The 18449-nt window shown below is 38.0% G+C and overlaps 1 protein-coding gene across 2 annotated transcripts in view; it reads right to left on the bottom strand.

The window, feature by feature from the left end:
• The window catches only part of LOC121295637 (ATP-binding cassette sub-family B member 7, mitochondrial-like), a 65251-nt gene that overhangs the window by 35119 nt on the left and 11683 nt on the right, over positions 1-18449 (bottom strand). For both annotated transcript variants that reach the window (XM_041220537.1, XM_041220538.1), the window contains one exon: positions 14187-14306. In XM_041220537.1, the coding sequence (XP_041076471.1) occupies positions 14187-14306 (120 nt within the window). The remainder of the gene's footprint in view (positions 1-14186; positions 14307-18449) is intronic.

The raw sequence follows: 18449 nt of genomic DNA, 5'->3' as shown, positions 1-18449 counted from the left end.
AATAAAGATTGTTAAAAAAAGGGAGGTATACACCACAAACACCTGAACTGACACAGGAAGGAAAGAGATATACTCGTCACTTCCAAAATTCTAAGTATGAAAGGTATCCGTGGCTTACCGGTAGCTGTCAATTAAAATAATTATATAGCTGGAACTGTCTTTTGTTCAGTACAGGCGATATGGAACAACGCTGGCTACAGCAATCTAGGATGTCTAACGATGTCAGCGCAAAAACACGTGCGTTCCCAAAGCCACTTGTAACACTAAAAACTTTTGGACAAACCTAGAATGATGTTCAACTGGATAAGCAGAAGCATTGGGATACATCACAATGAGCAAGTAAGAAGAAACCATGAGGTTCTTAAATGCTTGATTGATTCTGTTGTTTACCTTGGCAAGCAAGAACTGGCATTGAGAGGGCATGACGAAGGTACCAATTCCTCAAATAGAGGTAATTATGTGGAATTACTTTCTCTGATTGCTGACTATGACAGCATGTTAAGCAATCACTTGTCAACAGTAATAGTATTCTCGGGTACCTCTAACGAGATTCAGAATAGCTTAATCTCTTCGGTGTCTCGGATTCTGCTAAATGCAATAAAACCAGAAGTACAGGAAGCCTAGTACGTAGTTTTACTTATGGCAGAGGAAACAACCGATAACGGAAACACAGCTCAGCTGTCTTGTGTTTTCAGCTGTCTTCTACTGATTTTTTTAATATTACTATGCAGGACAACCGCTAAAGATCATTACCTTTATTAAAAATGTGCATGGATTTATCTACCGATTAACCAACTAATTCCCATTAATTAACCAATCATTTTTTTTTTTAAATCTAATTTAAGCCCTAATTTCTATATACTTTGGTGTGTAGGTGTTTTTTATTTTTAATTTTTTTACTTTATAGTTAAGTCTGTGTAGGATTTATTTGCTTAGAAAATATTAACCAGGGCTGTCAGAATATATCAGAATGTAATATAAAAGGTTTGAATGCTGACATCTGCATACCATTTTTTATACCAAAAACATATCCCTATATTATACATGTATACTTATGGTATATACATTTTGGTGGGTGATTATAATATATATTAAAAGAAAATAATCCAAGCCATGCATAAGATAATTCCTAATGCACAGTCATGTGATCTTGTTCAGCCAACCACAGAGTTTAATTTATCATATATAGTACATTCATGCTGTGATTTAATTATAACAAATGCATGTGTATACCAGCACAGTTATTTATGCTGCAAGACTGATATAATGAAATAGAAATCTGGTGTTTGGTTGTGCAACATTTCCTTGTAGTCTTGGGGCTTGCATATAAAAAAGCATTGAGGTATTGTGTTATATTAATAATAGAGTCTTTCACTACCTAGGGTAGCCTGTCTTTGCATAGGCTCCTTTACATGCATTAATTCACTCATATCACGACGCGTCTTCCTTGCAGCCAAACATCACAAGCAAATTTACTCCACCCAAAAAATGAAATTCAATATTTTGAAACACACTGCATCATTTTACTAAAGTATGTAACGCCTTGATTGTGGATTTAGGAAAGGTAACAGTAACACGAAGCCTGAGCCATTTGAATATTCTTGAATTAAAACAGCAGTTTTCCAAATCAGACATGCGTACTTGCATCTGCCAGAAATATATTAAGTAAAAAATGACTGTTTAAATGTTCAAAGTGTATATACATATCAATTTTACAATTTTCATAAGCTAATTCAAATCGTGAAATATCAGAATATTCAACATAAGAAAAATAATCATGGAATGAACAAATCATATTTATTACTACACCGTATAAAACACACTGTACACGTTTGCAGGAATGGAAAATTTCACAGGAATTGCTGTATTGCCAAAATGAAACTTTGGGAAACAGAGGACATCTGGTTTGCAGAAAGCAAAATCAAAAACGTTAAAATTGACAGTCAATGAGAAATACACACAATCTACTCCCAGTACACCACCTTCTGTGAATACAAATGCTGTTATAGCAAGATCTGCATGACATGTCAGAATTAAACAAGGAGAAAACACAGTATGTACTGTTAATTTAAAATTGGCAAAGGATTTTGCAAATCATACATTAGACTTAAAATAATGTCTAACTAAATGTGTGTTATATACATTTAAATTGGTAAACTTACTTTTAGATTACTTCTTAACTAGGACTTAGGAAAAGAAAAAAAAAAAAAAAAGAAAAATCAATCCGTCACTGCAGGTACCTTGCACATCAATATCACATTATAGACTGTTGGTTAGAACTAGATCTCACAAGATTTTACCACCAACAACAAAAGGGACCACACTGCTCTCAACAACATATTTCTGATGAGACCTCTTGCCAGTGGCACTGAAAAGGTTAAGCTTGGTATTCTGGACCAGATATCTGAATATTCCTGTTTTAAAATTAACATGTAATTTGACTTTTTTTTTTTATGTTATTGGAGCTCGGAAAAAAAAAAAAAAGGCAGCTTGTTAATATTATTTTTTATAATGCCAAACACTATTTTGCTGAACATTACATTAAATAAGAATATCTTTGGACAGGAGGGGATACCGACATGGGACACCCTTGCTGAATCCAGCACTAACCCCACATGCATGACCCAGGATGAAGATTGGTCCTCCAAGAATACAGGGCATTATTAAGAAGAAACAAGGAGCACTGTGAGCCTGCTTGAGAACTCTAAATCACTGCATGCGAGAGGGAGTATTGAGATAGAGGGTCAAAGCCCTACGAGACAGCATCCATCTCAGAATACTGCAGACTTTGTGTCTGGGAGACATATTCAAAAAATAGCTGCAGTACTTCTCAAAAATGTATATCTATATCTCACTTTGAAAGTCTACCTGTTTTACCAGCACAAGACCACCATACTACAGCAAGGGAGGCACCACAGATCAGCAGCACTCAAAAGAACTTCAAAACACCGTAAACACGTTCCACTTTAAGTATTTTTTTCACATACAGCAGTATATATCACATACAGCATATATCCAGAGAGAGATGGAGTCTGGTTCAGATCAATAAAGCATGAGTTGTGCCTAAGTTCTTAGAAATCAGGTTTTGCTCATTTTCGCACAGCTTGATGGGATGGCAGCATTAAGATTTTGTGATAAAAACGATGTTGTTTATCTGTGTTGGCTCACTACTGGCATGTCAATGTTTATCTTAATCCTCCAGACATCAGGATCTAAATACAAAAATATCTGAACAGCCACTGTAAATGTGAATGCTCTACCAGAAATACATTGACTTTAAAAGATAAAAGCTAGCACAGCTAAACTATCTGAAAGTCCTCAGGGTTAACAGATTATTTTGTATTCAAGTTTTCTGCAGATAACTCCAAATTAAACAAACAAACTTTTTTCCTCCAATAAACTCCAATAAACTCCAAATCCAGTACCGTTTTGCAATCTGGTAATGTGGTAATCTGGTAAACTTGCAGATGAAACAGTCTGAACTAACGGAAGAGGCAGAGGGCTAAACAATACAAGAATGCAGCAAACAGACACCCAGGAATATTAGTCTTACTATTAGTTAAAGCTGCACCATGCATCTCATATACACTTTCTTTCTACAATGTATTATCTTTTTACATTATGTATAGGACATAACCCAGAAACATTACTGACAGGCATAAGACAGGAGACTTAAACTCTCAACAAATTGCAGTAGCAAGTACCATATTCCAAAAGGATGAGTCAGCCATATCGATAACTGGCAGAACTCAGGAATGCAATTGGCCTAGTTGAATGAACGCCTGCCTAATCTATACATTCAAGGACACACAGAATTCAACACATTTTCACATAAGGACTCCAATGGAAGCTTCAGTACCAATCTGTTCACAAAGAAATGCATGCAGGGTTGAAAATAATAAAATCATTCGACACACTAATTATGAGAGCTGAAATACAACACAATAAAATACAATGCTCCCTCAAAATATTATGACCTGATCATTCATTAACTTGGTTAATTTACAGTTGGGCCATGTTGACTGTAAACTGTACAAGGGCACATATTTCACATTGTTTGATGCAAAATAGAAAAATAAAAGATGGCACACTGTATACTACAATTCAATAAAATACATAAAAACAGTTGTATAGGGCCATTCATACAAGAGCCCAATGGGCTGTCCAGTAAAAATCAGTTAAATTCATATTGGAAAATGCCTCTGGTTAACTAGAAACTCCTACAGTAACCAATTTCATATGCCACGGAGGAGAAAATGTGTCTCTTAGATGGTCCTTACCTGTAGAACCCTTATGTATTTGAAGTGTCATTCTGGGCCCGTGAGCAGGTACACATGATAAACACACTTTGTTTCTTTGACTTGCTGGGCCACCATACTTTAAAGTACAGCTTGTTAACACATATCATTGGATAGAAATAACTGAATTTCACTCCCTGCCCTTTTATCCCACCTGTGTGAGGTCACCGAGACAGGCATTTAATTTTTAAAGGGCGGAGACATTTGCAGCAAGCATGCAGAAACAAAAACACAAGAACTCGTCTACAGCTAAGAAAAAAAAAAACTGGAAAACACTGTAAATCTGATGTATTTGATTTAGTTATGTTGTAACATTTATTCTGTTTCATGTTTAAATATATGTTTTTACAACACTATTTAACTACATCTATCAGGTACGTTCTTGTTTCTTTATTGATAATGGAACAAATAACTTATTTTATTCATAAATATTTATTTTGAGAAAAAAAAAAAAAAAGAGCAGTGTCCATTATTGCTCATAAAAACCCTGGGAATAATCATGTATTATGTCACTGCAATCACTCAGGTGAAACAATGCCTTGTAATTTGCCCACACAGCAATATTTTCTTTCAGGAAGGACTGTAAGATCATTAGGGTCATAGATTAAAACATTTTTACACATGTATATCTCTAAACAGAATCCATAATAAAAAATACTTAACATTTAATAAAAATAAAAATAAATAAATAAAAAAGAACGAAACTTTTTTTTTTTCACTTTTTTCAAACATACCAAAGACTTCATGAAATATTACAAGGGTTCTCACGAGACTGCTTTTCCTGTGGTTAAGGGTATATATTTTTTTTTTAAAATAAAAAAAAAAAAATAAAAAAAAATAACCTAAACATCATTTTTTAAGAATAGTCCAACCACAGTCAAAAAGCCCTGTTTCCTGGGGGAGCAGGACCCCTGAAAAACGGTGTTCTTTTTGCGAACCAAGAACACCTAAGGCAATGAAGCCTGTGGATTCCGCACTTCGGGAGTTTTGTCGTTATCGGTTCAGAAAAAATGTGTGTGTGTGTGTGTATAATATATATATATATATATATATATATATATATATATATATATATATATATATATATATATATATATATACACACATACACACACACACACACACACACACACACAGTGCCTTGCAAAAGTATTCAGACCCCTGACCAATTCTTGAATATTACTGAATTACAAATGGTACATTGAAATTTTGTTCTGTTTGATATTTTATTTTAAAACACTTAAACTCAGAATCAATTATTGTAAGGTGCCATTGGTTTTATGTTGGGAAATATTTAAGAAAAAATAAAAAACTGAAATATCTTGCTGGCATAAGTATTCAACCCCTGTGCTGTGGAAGCTCCCAGTTTGCACCGATGAAAGAAATTGCCCTAACGAGGACACAATTACCTTACCATTGGCCTCCACCTGTGAACCATTAAAGTTGCTGTCACATTTTCTGGATAAAAACCCCACTGTTGAAGGATCATTGGTAAGGCTGTGAATCTGAAGGAAAATGAAGACCAAAGAGTATTCTACAGAAGTTAGAGATAAAGTAATACAAATGCATAGATTAGGGAAAGGGTACAAAATAATATCCAAGTGTTTGGATATCCCAGTGAGCACAGTTGGATCAATAATCAGGAAGTGGAAGCTGCATCACACCACCCAGGCACTGCCAAGAAAAGGCCGTCCCTCAAAACTCAGCGCTCAAACAAGGAGACTTGTGAGAGAAGCCACAGAGAGGCCAACAATCACTTTGAAGGAGCTACAGAGTTCAGTGGCTGGGAGTGGAGTAATGGTGCACCAGTCAACCACATCAAGAGCTCTGCATAACACTGGCCTGTATGGGAGGGTGGCAAGAAAGAAAGCCGTTACTCAAAAAGTACCATCTGAAAGCACGTCTGGAGTTTGCCAGAAAGCATGAGAGTGACCCAGCTGCGATGTGGGAAAAGGTTTTGTGGTCAGATGAGACCAAGATAGAGCTTTTTGGCCAAAACTCAAAGCGCTATGTGTGGCACAAACCTAACACTGCCCATGCCTCAAGACACACCATCCCTACAGTGAAGTATGGTGGTGGCAGCATCATGCTGTGGGGATGCTTCTCATCAGCAGGGACTGGGCATCTTGTTACAATTGAAGGAAGAATGGATGGAGCAAAATGCTGCAAGAGAATCTGCTTCAGTCTGCTAAAAAACTGAAGCTTGGGAGGAAATTCACCTTTCAGCAGGACAATGATCCCAAGCACAAGGCCAAAGCAACATTGGAGTGGCTCAAGAACAAAAAGGTGAATGTCCTACAATGACCCAGTCAAAGTCCTGATCTCAATCCCACTGAGAATCTGAGGCACTATTTGAAAATTGCAGTCCACAAGCGTCGTCCAACCAACCTGAACAACCTGGCGTAAATCTGCCAAGAAAAATCACAAAATCACTCCGACACTGTGTGCAAAGCTGGTACATACTTACCCCAAAAGACTTAAAGCTGTTATTGTAGCGAAAGGTGGCTCTATCAAATATTAATATGTGGGGGTTGAATACTTATGCAAGCAAGATATTTCAGTTTTTTATTTTTCTTAAATATTTCCCAACATAAAACCAATGTCACCTTACAATAATTGATTCTGAGTTTAAGTGTTTTAAAATAAAATATTGAACAGAACGAAATTTCAATGTACCATTTGTAATTCAGTAATATGGAGAGAATTGGTCAGGGGTCTGAATACTTTTGCAAGGCTCTAATTATAAAAGCCATATTCCTGACACCAATGCATAAAACACATTTTTTTACTTGCTATCATTTTGTAAATAACTGCTAGACATTTACATAGAAAACAATCATGAAGGGAATAACAAATCAGCAAGGTTCTCTGTTAATTTAGAATCCAGCAGTCAACTTCAGACTCTGCAGAAAGGGATGTGATGGTAACTGACCTTGTCATTACAACAGACTAGGGTGACCAACTGACAGTCCAATTTCAGGAAAGCATGATCTCATTTGAGGGACATTAAAATAAAAATAAAAAATAAAAGTCCCTTCCTTTAATGAAACCAAGACCGCACTACATTTTCAACCCCTAGCAAAAGAGCCTGATGTTTCAGCAAGTTGTAAACAGTTAAAACAACACCACCACTACATTTAGCTAATGTTGCACAATTCTGCTATCGATAGCTAGCAGCTACTGAATGAATAACTAGCAGCAAGGTAAAATAATAGAGAGGTAAACACACACCACAGCAATTAGCTAGCTAGTAGTGTTGCTTAAACACTTTCATAAGTTTCCTCTCCTGGATGTCACTATTTCTCAACATTTAATTAATTAATTTGCTGACTGTAGCCATAGTTAGTTAGCTAGGTAGGTAAACCTTTATCAACAATAACAATAGCTTTCTGGAGATTTCTCTGTGACAAACGGATTTAGCATTCAATAAATTGTAACTACAATTAGCTAAAATATTGCAATACATGTTTTTATTATGTGACAAAACTATATTCATACAATGTCAAAAAGGAACAAAAACTTGAGTTAGTTAGCTAGCTCGCTACTTACATCAATCTCCTAACTTTGTATTTCCTCTCAGACCAAGCAGCTTCCAGTAGAACCTTCTCCTTCAGTACATTGGAGTAAAACTGCTGGCAGTCTGGCTCACAGTTCACATTGACCAGAATCTCACTCTTGATGAGGTCCACACTGCTCCGGTTCCGCTGGTCAGTCCATGCACCTGTCATTCGCAAAAACAGTCTCTTGACGAATGCGTTGGCGACAGGAATGGCATGCTTAAAACAAATGACACCAGGACAGTCATGTTTGGCATTTTCATACTCCTCAATAAAAAGTACACAATGCCCCCCCCCCCCCCCCCCCCCCCCATGTCGAGTTTGGTAGACATCCGAAGGGCTTCCACTGCTTCTCAGAGCTCAGAAAAGTTGAACTCGTCTTCAGTGCTAGGCATGCCAATTCCTTCAAGTGATTCTCATCAGAGAAATCAAACCACTTTGTCAGGTACGTGAAAGCATGTTGGTAAAAATATCAGTTTTTCAGTCTGTGGTTGGACATCAGTTCATATAGTTCACAGGCTGTCACCTAATTTCCCTCAACAAGGAGAACATACTCGTGGAACATGTTCAGCGTATGCTGTAGGAATGTCAGGTAGATTTCAAGTTCAAACCGTATTCCCTCACCATCCTTGTCGTTTTCGAAGTATTTCCACAGTGATCTCGATCTTCCCCAAGTGACAAAAAGTAACTCTTAACAGCTGGCCAGCAAACATGTAATCTCTTAAAAGCAGGAAACAAATTCAGCCACCTTGCTGGTACATGATTATACAGTGTCTTGTACTCTGTTACTAAATCAAAAATGATTTTTAGTTGATGGATGTGTTTGGCGGATGACAAGTGGCGGCTAAACTCAGGCCATGTTTGTGCAGCCTTGCAGTAAACTGAGTGAACATGGCATCAGCTATCTCTTCGTGATCATCATAGTCCAGCAATTTATTTTGTACACCAAGTTTGGGAGTGCAAGGGGAAACATTGGTATTGCCATGGTTTGAGGCACCTGAAGCAACAGAAAAGAACTGCCTCATATCAACTTTTAAGTCACTCTCGGTCTTGATCATTTTAGAATTGAAATCGTCTAAGCATTTCCAACAGAGGCAGGAGCAAGCACGTCTAACAGTTGCTGCACATTTTGTACGACCGCATGACATTTTCCTTGCAATGTCAGAATCTGGAAATACAGTGCAGTAGAGTTTAGTTCCACAGTCGGCTGATCTATATAAATGTCCATGGCGTACCGTGTGGTAGACACTAGTCCCTTCTGTGGCAGTTACTTTGTCTACATTGCCGTCCTTTGGCCTACCGAAGAAACTGAACATACTTGTTCTTCTCTTTCTGTAGTCTTTTTTTTTTTTTTTTTTTTTTTTTGAGAGACTCACCTAACATGCCATTTTACATCAGCCTCACCCCCATGTGTGATAATAAAGTTCTGTGGCAGATGGTGCATTCTGCTTTCCGTGAATCTCCTGACACCGACTTAATCCACTGGTTTGCAGTTTCCCATCCTTTGTTGTAGCAACATAGTCTCTTTCGTTCTTGAAGGATCCATTTCCTGCAATTCCAAATTGACTGTAGCAAGCTACTGTACTTATGTGCACTAAATGTGCACGTGATTCACTTATCGGATCAGTAAACCTACCTTGCTTTCCTCAGCGAGCGCCAATATTCACAGGAGGTTCATTTCCATGGAAATGGGGTTAAACAAACTAAACAAGAGGAACACACACTGTAACTTGTAGTCTATTTACAAAAACTGTGTCTTTCTAATGTCGATAATATTAACCATAGTGTTAGATTATATCAAATTTTCAAATGGGTATTTTGTGGGACACTTCGTAGATGTTGCGGGATGCAGGACAAAGGGTCCAAATGCAGGACGCGATTTGCGAGGCGGCTGGTCACCCTACAATAGACCTGTAAACTGAATAGAATGGAAAACAAGTATATGGTTAAAGACAGTTACATGTATCTTTTTGCAACGGCAAGGCCCAATAAAATCCATTGTATTTACGTGCAGCATTCTGCAGTTGTGATCGCAGTATAGGAAACGCATGTGTTTTTGTTTTTAAAACCACCGTCAGCAACACGTGTCCCCTACCACAGCTGGAAATTCAAGAGTCACTATGATGAAAAAGCTGATGACCATGTGTGACGGAAATATAGAGTTCTTGTTGGAAATATCCCTCCCAACCTGTGAGGGCATGAATTAGCAAAAGGAAAAGTCTTTGGGCAGGCTGGCCGGACAGTTCATTTCCAGGGTCGGGAAGTCGGTCAGCCTGGAAGAAGGCGAGACTCTGTTGCAGGAACCTACTGACCTGCAATAAATGCAGCTGCAATCGTTTACCAAGGGGTCATGCGTTATAGCATAAAGGGGTCAGAGAATTGTTAATCTTTTTCTTCTCTTGGGTTTTGTGCATTAACCTGGAAGGACCGAGAGCCGCAGTAGTAACTGCCTGAGAACTGTCTTTGTGTGAAAAGGATATTCGCGAGTGTTTGTTTTTTCGTGTTGTTAGTAATTGTCTTGTTTGTTGAACCACCAGACAGCTAAACAAGTTTCCGGAGTTGTTGCTTTTGGGCCAGCAAAAGCCGGAACAGCACTTCACAACTGTCACAAAAAATGCCTGTTATCACTCACCACAAGCACTAACACACAAACCACGGACTGGTGACCGTGTTTTAGTATTGTGGGGCAGAAAATTATTGTTTGGGACTGTAAATCCATTTATTTGGCTACGCGCATTACACTTTGTTGTGTATTGCCAGAGCATTTTCTTTGGTCACCAGACCCGGATTAAAATAAACCTTTACAATTGTCTGTGATTACTCCTGCACTGCATTACCTGTACACCTGTTCAATCACCAGCTACTTTGCCACACCATGATATACATCAACAGTATTTACAGAATAAGATTTACAGTGCCGTGAAAAAGTATTTGCCCCATCTGATTTTCTGCATTTTTGCATATTTCTGACACAATGTTATCAGATCTTCAACCAAAATGTAATATTAGATAAAAGGGACCCTGAGTGAACAAATAACACAACATTTTGATTCTTTAATAAATAAATGAAATAAGTAAGTTATGCAACATCCAATGCCCCTGTGTGAAAAAATAATCACTTCCTTAGACTCAATAACTGGTTACGCCACCTTTAGCACCAATAACTGCAACCAAACGCTTCCTGCAGTTATTGATCAGTCTCTTACAGCGCCGTGGAGGAATTTTGGCCCACTACTTCACGAAGAACTGCTTCAACTCGGTGACATTTGTGGGTTTGAGCATAAACTGCTCGTTTCAGGTCCTGCCACACCATCTCAGTGGGGTTTAGGTTTGGACTTTGACTAGGCCATTCCAAAACTTTAAATTTCTTGTTTTTCAACCATTCTGATGTAGACTTGCTTGTTTCTTCGGATCATTGTCTTGCTGCATGACCCAGCTTCAGCTTCAGCTCCAGCTCACGGACGGATGGCCCGACATTCTCCTGTAGAATTCTCTGATACAGAGCAGAATTCATGGTTCCTTCAATAATGGCAAATCCAGGTCCTGATGCAGCAAAGCATCTCCAAATCATGACACTACCACCACCATGCTTGACCACTGGTATGAGGTTCTTATTGTGGAATGCAGTGTTTGGTTTTCGACAGACATAAGGCCCATGTTGGCCAAAAAGTTCCACTTTTGACTCATCTGTCCATAGAACATTGTTCCAGAACTCTTGAGGGTCATCCAGGTGCTTTTTGAGACGAGCATTCATTTTTGCCCAGTGTCTTTCTGATGGTGGAGTCATGAACACTGACCTTAGCCGAGGTGAGAGATGCTTGCAGATCCCTGGATGTTGTTCTAGGGTTCTTTGTGACTTCCTGAACGATTTTACACCTTGTTCATTGTAGAGATTTTGGCAGGACGGCCACTCATGGGAAGATTCACTACTGTCCCAAACTTTCTCCATTTGGATAATATGGCTCTGACTGTGGTTTGGTGAAGCCCCAGAAATGGCTTTGTAACCCTTTCTAGACTGATAGGCATCAACCACTTTTTTACCGGAGGTCTTCAGGAATTTCTTTTGATCGTGGCATAATATGCCTCTAGAACCTGTGTGCTGACAACTTCACTCTGATGGTAAGGGCCAAAGTTAGTCAGATTTATATTGGGCAGGGCTGGCCCAAATCAGGCCTGATTGTTAACCAAAGTATTCAAACTGCTGACCCTAATTATCCCTTTAATTGGGTTGAGTTAACTAGAGGGGGCAATAACTTTTTCACACCTGAAGATTGCATGTTTGATTACATTGCACACCAAACAAATGAAAGAAGCACCAAACTTTGATGTCATTTTTTTTCTCTCAAACTCCCTCTATGTACTATTAAAACCCACAAAACGATCTGACCAAATTCAATGTGAAAATGCAAAAATGCAGAAAATCAGACAGGGGGCAAATCCTTTCACGGCACTGTAGTTATTAAATGTTTAAAATCACAATTTGAAAGGGGAACTACTGTATGCAAGAATGCAAGTGTGCCATAAAGACGGACAGATGAACGGACAAACAGGCACACCCCATCTCCCCAGAATCCGAGTCTCAATAACTTTGGACAAATACCAAATTGTCAAGAGATTTATGAAAATGCAACCATGACATACAACTTGACACACAGACAGGCCCCCAGCATATCCCTAGAATCGTATAGTTTCAAGAACTTTGAATAAGGAAGCCCATTTTTCCTGCTACAACACTAAGGTTTTTGGCTTCCTCTTCCTACTCACTTCCTGTGTTCGAAGCAACTGGGCCCCACATAGTATCCTACGGGCAAGTGGTACTACTATTTAGAACACAGGAAGTGATCTTATAGTTTACAGGAAAAGTTGGTTTCACCCAAGTCAAAGTCCGGGGGGAAAAAAACAAACAAAAACAGAACAAAAAAAAAAATCAACTGTAAGGAGCCTGTGCTACTATGAGAGGGTTTAAAGGCTTGGGTATTACTGCTATAAAATACCAAATCTCATGGTTTTCAATGCAGGGATTTAGCTTTTTGTTGCCAACATTATTTGCAGAGCTTACCATCAGCATTGTGTTGATGGGAACCACAGCTCTGACATAGTTCATTTTCTAAACCCATTCATTTAGCAAATGAACTCCTGGAAATTACCAATATTGGATGTCACTCTTCCTGGAGAGACATCATTTTTCTGAAGAATCAATAAATTAGTTTCTTTAAAACTACATTTAGCAGGGACATTAAAATGAAATTATCAAGGCCACCGCCGAGTTTTATGAGGAAAGGATAATTTCCATGTGTAAAACAGGGGCAGCACGCTGGGCTGAATAATGAGGTTCACTCCAAAAGGCCGGAAGATCGAATTACTCGGTAACTGTGCAGTCATGAATGCAGTCACGGGGTGGCATTATGTAAATCAAGCACCAGTGAAAACCTGTCTCAAATATCAGGGCAAATAAAGGGCACAGGATATGGGGCTAATACCAAACATCTACTAATCAGGCAAGATAACTTTATTCACATGCAGCAACAGATTCCAACATCAGTTAATAAAAGGAATGCTAACAAAGCCTTCTTATCATTTTGACACAATGATACACGCACACACAAATCTTATATACCCTGTTTCTTATACTCTCAAAAATGGAGCTGGATAAGCAGTGATAATTGGCAATAAACTGTTCTCTGGGTACGCACTCGCCTTTTCAAATAACTCACTCTCCTTGTCCAAAATGTAAAATGCTTCCTTCATTTTTATACTTTACTGCATTATTTATGCAAAGATAACTAACTATTCAGGAATAACAAAATTTAGAAGTTACATTGTGCAGTGTATACCCTACATACCAGCATTATTGTATTGCCTTTGACTGATTAATGGATCTGCAATGCCACTTACTTTGAATAGGTGGTGAATCTCCACCCTAGTTAAATGAATAGAATTGAACTGAATAAATTGTCTCGTTCACGATCAAACCTGAACCCTGACACCATTTATTTGCAGCAAAATAAGCTTTATAGAGCAACTCATACTGCCAAGGACACCAACACATTTAGCCTGCTATTATGAAGCCAGCACCTTAAATGGTTTCTTAGATATTAGGTTTTAATTTTGCAAAATGACTGCCACAAAATGGTTACTGTATTTTTTATTGCACAATACCCATAAGTTAACTCAGCAAATCATAAAATGCAGTTGAGTAACAAATCTTAAGACAATATCTAGAAGCATTTGGTCCTTCTTGCAATGTAATTTCTAAATGTGGCCCATATAAATAATCTCTACTATACAGCAAAAGACAGACCCGATCCCTGTAACCACACTCAATACTGACCTTTGCACTTGCAAGAAGCACCAGTGAGATGGCAACTCGAGCACGGAGGTCCGGCCTGTCCTTTGGCCAAACATATGACAACATTGCTGCTAGAATCTTGCCAGCATGTACCTCCTTCAACTGTTAAATGGGGGGAAAAAAAGTGAAACAAGGCATTACTTACAAAAGTAAGACCCAAGCGTAACCAACACGGACTACTGTAGATTAAAAGGAACTCCAGTAAAGGCAGTTCCAGCATCTAGTGCAGGGAGAGTCATGCGATCAGGAACATACTGGTTTGAATCCTGGTTGTGGAGAGCTGCTGATCTTGACTTTTGCACTCCCATGGGTTGGGGAAGAAAGACTGGCATAGTTCACCAACTCCTAGTGAGCATGCCCCACAAGTCCAGACTGAGATTTCCCAGTTGAGATGCCTCTAACATTTCAAACCCATACGAAGTTGCCCTTCAAATGTACCATCTTTTCAGACTAGAACACACACTTATTTTCAAAGCATTTACCAGTCTACTGCTTTTGTTAATTTTACTAAATTAAAAAAGCAGAGAAGTTCTCATAAGTTGCTTGGAACATTAACACGGAATATTCTCCTTTCAAAGAAATGATTAAAAGATTCAAGTTAATGGGGGTATAATGTTTTACTGTAATTTAGATATGTTATTATTACTACGATATTCACTATTTACGTATAGTTAGATTGCATAGTTACTCACCAAATGTGCTTGCTGCAACTATCCATTACAGACAGAAGTAATTGACTTGATCAGTTTGCGAATACTTAATTTTTTCTGCTGTGAATTTCAACCCAGCTGTGACAGATTATACTGCACACCTAATATAAAAAACTCAGTGTGTACATCTCACAGAAATAATCATAACATGAGTAAGACAGTCCTATAAATGATGGTGGAAAAAACTGATAAACATATATAATGTTTCAGGCAGATTAGCGCCAAGATGAGAAATTTAGTTAGGTTGCATTTGACCTTGGCTTTGGATGTTAACAATACAATGAAGAGAGAAAATTCAGACAAGCTTTCAAAGACAACATCTGTGTCTATGGAGCTGCTGGTGGATTCCCATTTCAGTAAGAGCAGCCTGTCAAGACAGAGGTAGCTGCTCACCTCTTCACTGTCAGCTGCCACCTGCTGTGGGGAATGCGCTGCAAAACAGCTTGTGTAAATTCTCTTTACTCTGAGCAAGTCCAAAAGATGCCCTCTGAATAGACTTCAGATTCACAAAAACCCCAACACATGAATCATTGTCTGACCTGTGGCACCAACATCAGGGCCTCTAACAGCTACAGTTTGGCACTGTGCCAGCAGGCACCATGGGAGCTTCCCCCTCACAGCCTCCTTCAAGCAGGTACTGTCAATTGTCTGAAGTAGACATCACACCACTATTCAGAACAAGACTGGGATTTTAACCTAGGCCTCCAGAGGTTCCACTTAGCAATAAAACTAACTTTTCCATTCAAGTATTAACTGTACAAATCATGAAAAGTAACAGTAGAAGCTAATGCTCCTTGCTTGTGGTGGGTTTGATAAATCTGTCTTTTTGTGTGCATGGTGATGGTTAGCATTAAGGTGTGGTGCTTCTATACAAGCAGTAGAAAAGCATTTCAGCAACTGCACCAAATTACACACAGAGGACAAGGTTGTCCTTACCAGTTTAATTGTGCGTAGAATGTCACCATGTTACTTTGCAGCAGAGGTTTTGAAATGGTGTAATTATACATTATGACTAAGTGAAATCATTAAGACATGAAAGTCTTCTACAATAAAGCGTCCATGTTCGTGGAAAGGATTTAAAAAAAGAGTTGCACATAGAGAAAAGAACAGATCACAGTAGCAGCCATAAAAGCATATCCCCTGCCATGGATAGTAGGAACAGTGGCAATGCAAGGTGGTTATGAAAGTGAAGGGTAGTTATGAATCACCAGTTACTGTATTATTAGAGTAATTAACTGCTCTTTGGAATCGCTTTCTATTAAGAGCATCATATAATCTCACAATTCTACTAGCAGTTAAAATTGAATAAACCTGGGATCCCACAAACATACAATGCTAATATTTTTCTATAAAGAGTAATGCTTTTCAACTGTGCACATATGAAATGTGTCTCAAATGGTTTTGAAGTAAGAGCAGCAGAGGGCAAATATTTAATTAATAAAGCACCCCAAGAGCCCTTGATTTGCATAATGTCCAGAGATGTGAAAACACAGTTTGTTTGCCCAGAATACTGTGTTTACATATCATGTTAGGGGAAATAGACTGTCTATAAAAAGATGAAAGAATAGTATTAATATTATGTTTGCATGGCTGGATACATTATTCGGAATATAGAATATCAACACAAATATGTTTTTTTAAAGGATAAAAATGTAGAATTCCAAAGCACATTACATTAGACAGATTTTCCCTGTTAAGAATGGTCTCTTATTGGCCCTTCTTAGTAAAATACTTTAGTGTGCCAGCAGGTAGAAGCAACAGAGGTAACAGAGCAGACTGTTGAAGAGAAAGGATAATTTCCATATTTCATCAGAAGTCTTGATTGAAGTAAAAATGAATAGACCAGGTAAATGGCAGGTCATGTCCCCATTGAGTGCCAGACATCAGGCTTGAGAACAGGCTTCATTAATATTTAGGACAGAAGGTGTGATTTGTGAAAAAAAAAAAACTATAAAATGACAATTTAAACTGGATCCCAGATAGACAAATGGGATTACAGGTTAAGCTATTTCATCAATTTTGCACACAAAGTCCTGTTTGTCAGTGTACATTAGAGCCTGAGTTACCTGCTAATGTTCATCCAGATTTCCAAAGCAAATAACATTAGATTTGTAAGTGCCTGTGGTAGACATGCTGCTTCAAACTAAGGTAAATAGCAGCTGAAAGATTCTTATACTGTATGGTTAAGAGTTAAAAATCAGGCAAAACGTTACAAGCACACAAAACATCGTGCATCATCACTGTACAGTACAGCACTAAACTGAAATAATTTAAGATCAAAATATCATGTTTGATAATGTTGCATTTGATTCTTTTTGCAAGTCATCGCAGTTAATGAATACCCCTTTCATACCGAACCAGAACAAAATAGCTTGACAGGTTTAACAGTTCATGACAAACACTGGGTCACCTGCTCCAACAAGTGAATGGAAGGCAGCCACAGTCACAACCACCTCCTGCCTTCTACTCTTTCAGCACAAAGGGAATAAATCAAAGACTGATTTTATTGCTTTTTAATGTAATGGGAAGTGGTCCTCAAAAGTGGTGCCCGCGGGCAAATTCATGCCCGTGAAGCCAGGCCATCGTGCCCGCGGCAGCTGTTCTTAAATTAAGGGTCGTGAACACATTTCTGGTGGGTTGTAGCGTGGGAAATTAAAGGCGGCTTTAAACACGGTTTCCAACAAAAGCGCCACAGCAGTCTGTTGACAGTGCTGCTTGCTTATGCTGTTAGCTGGGTGGGACATAAACTGTGTCTGTTCCAGTTACAAGTACTGACAGTAGTTTAACCTATAGGAACGTCAAATATCTGCCAAGTTTTATGCAGCTGTCCAATCATAAGCAAGCAGAGGCCACTGACGGTATTCCAAATGAAAACTGAAGGCGAGCGAGTAGCCAAATTGAAAGATCTGACAGCTGTCCAATCATTTGTGAGCAGAGGCAGGGTGTTAATATGCCAGGTAAGTAGTGAACTTCGCCGACTTAATGAGAAAAATAATACATTTCAGTATGTAGAATTTAATTTTCTATCACTATATTTTTCTATTTCACCAGACAAGGGAAACACCATAGTAGATTTAGTTATGAATTCACTTTCTCTGAATAATTGTACTGGAGATGAGCACTCTTTAATAGTGTTGTCAAATCTGTCAAATTGAAACAAAGCGAGATGCTATCTATACTCTTATTTTAGTTTATTCATTGTTATGAGTAAACATGCTATTTAAAAATATTTGCATTGCGTATTTTATGTAAATTATTTAAGGAATAAGAGCAGCACGCACAATTACTACCTGAGACTTGGCTTTCAGAGTGAGCTAAGAATAATTCCCGCTAAAACTCATATTCATTCATTATATATATATATATATATATATATATATATATATATATATATATATATATATATATATATATATATATATATAGTACCAGTCAAAAGTTTGAGTACACTTGCTGGAATCTAGGTTTTTTTCATAATTGACTGTTTTACGTTGTATACGTTTCTGTAAATACTTGAAAATGAAAACACATGTTA

Source organism: Polyodon spathula, chromosome 20 (genome assembly GCF_017654505.1).
Source record: "Polyodon spathula isolate WHYD16114869_AA chromosome 20, ASM1765450v1, whole genome shotgun sequence".
In the NCBI taxonomy this organism is placed as follows: Eukaryota; Metazoa; Chordata; class Actinopteri; order Acipenseriformes; family Polyodontidae; genus Polyodon; species Polyodon spathula.
The sequence above is the reverse complement of the archived record's forward strand: the minus strand, read 5'-3'. Positions and strand labels throughout refer to the sequence as shown.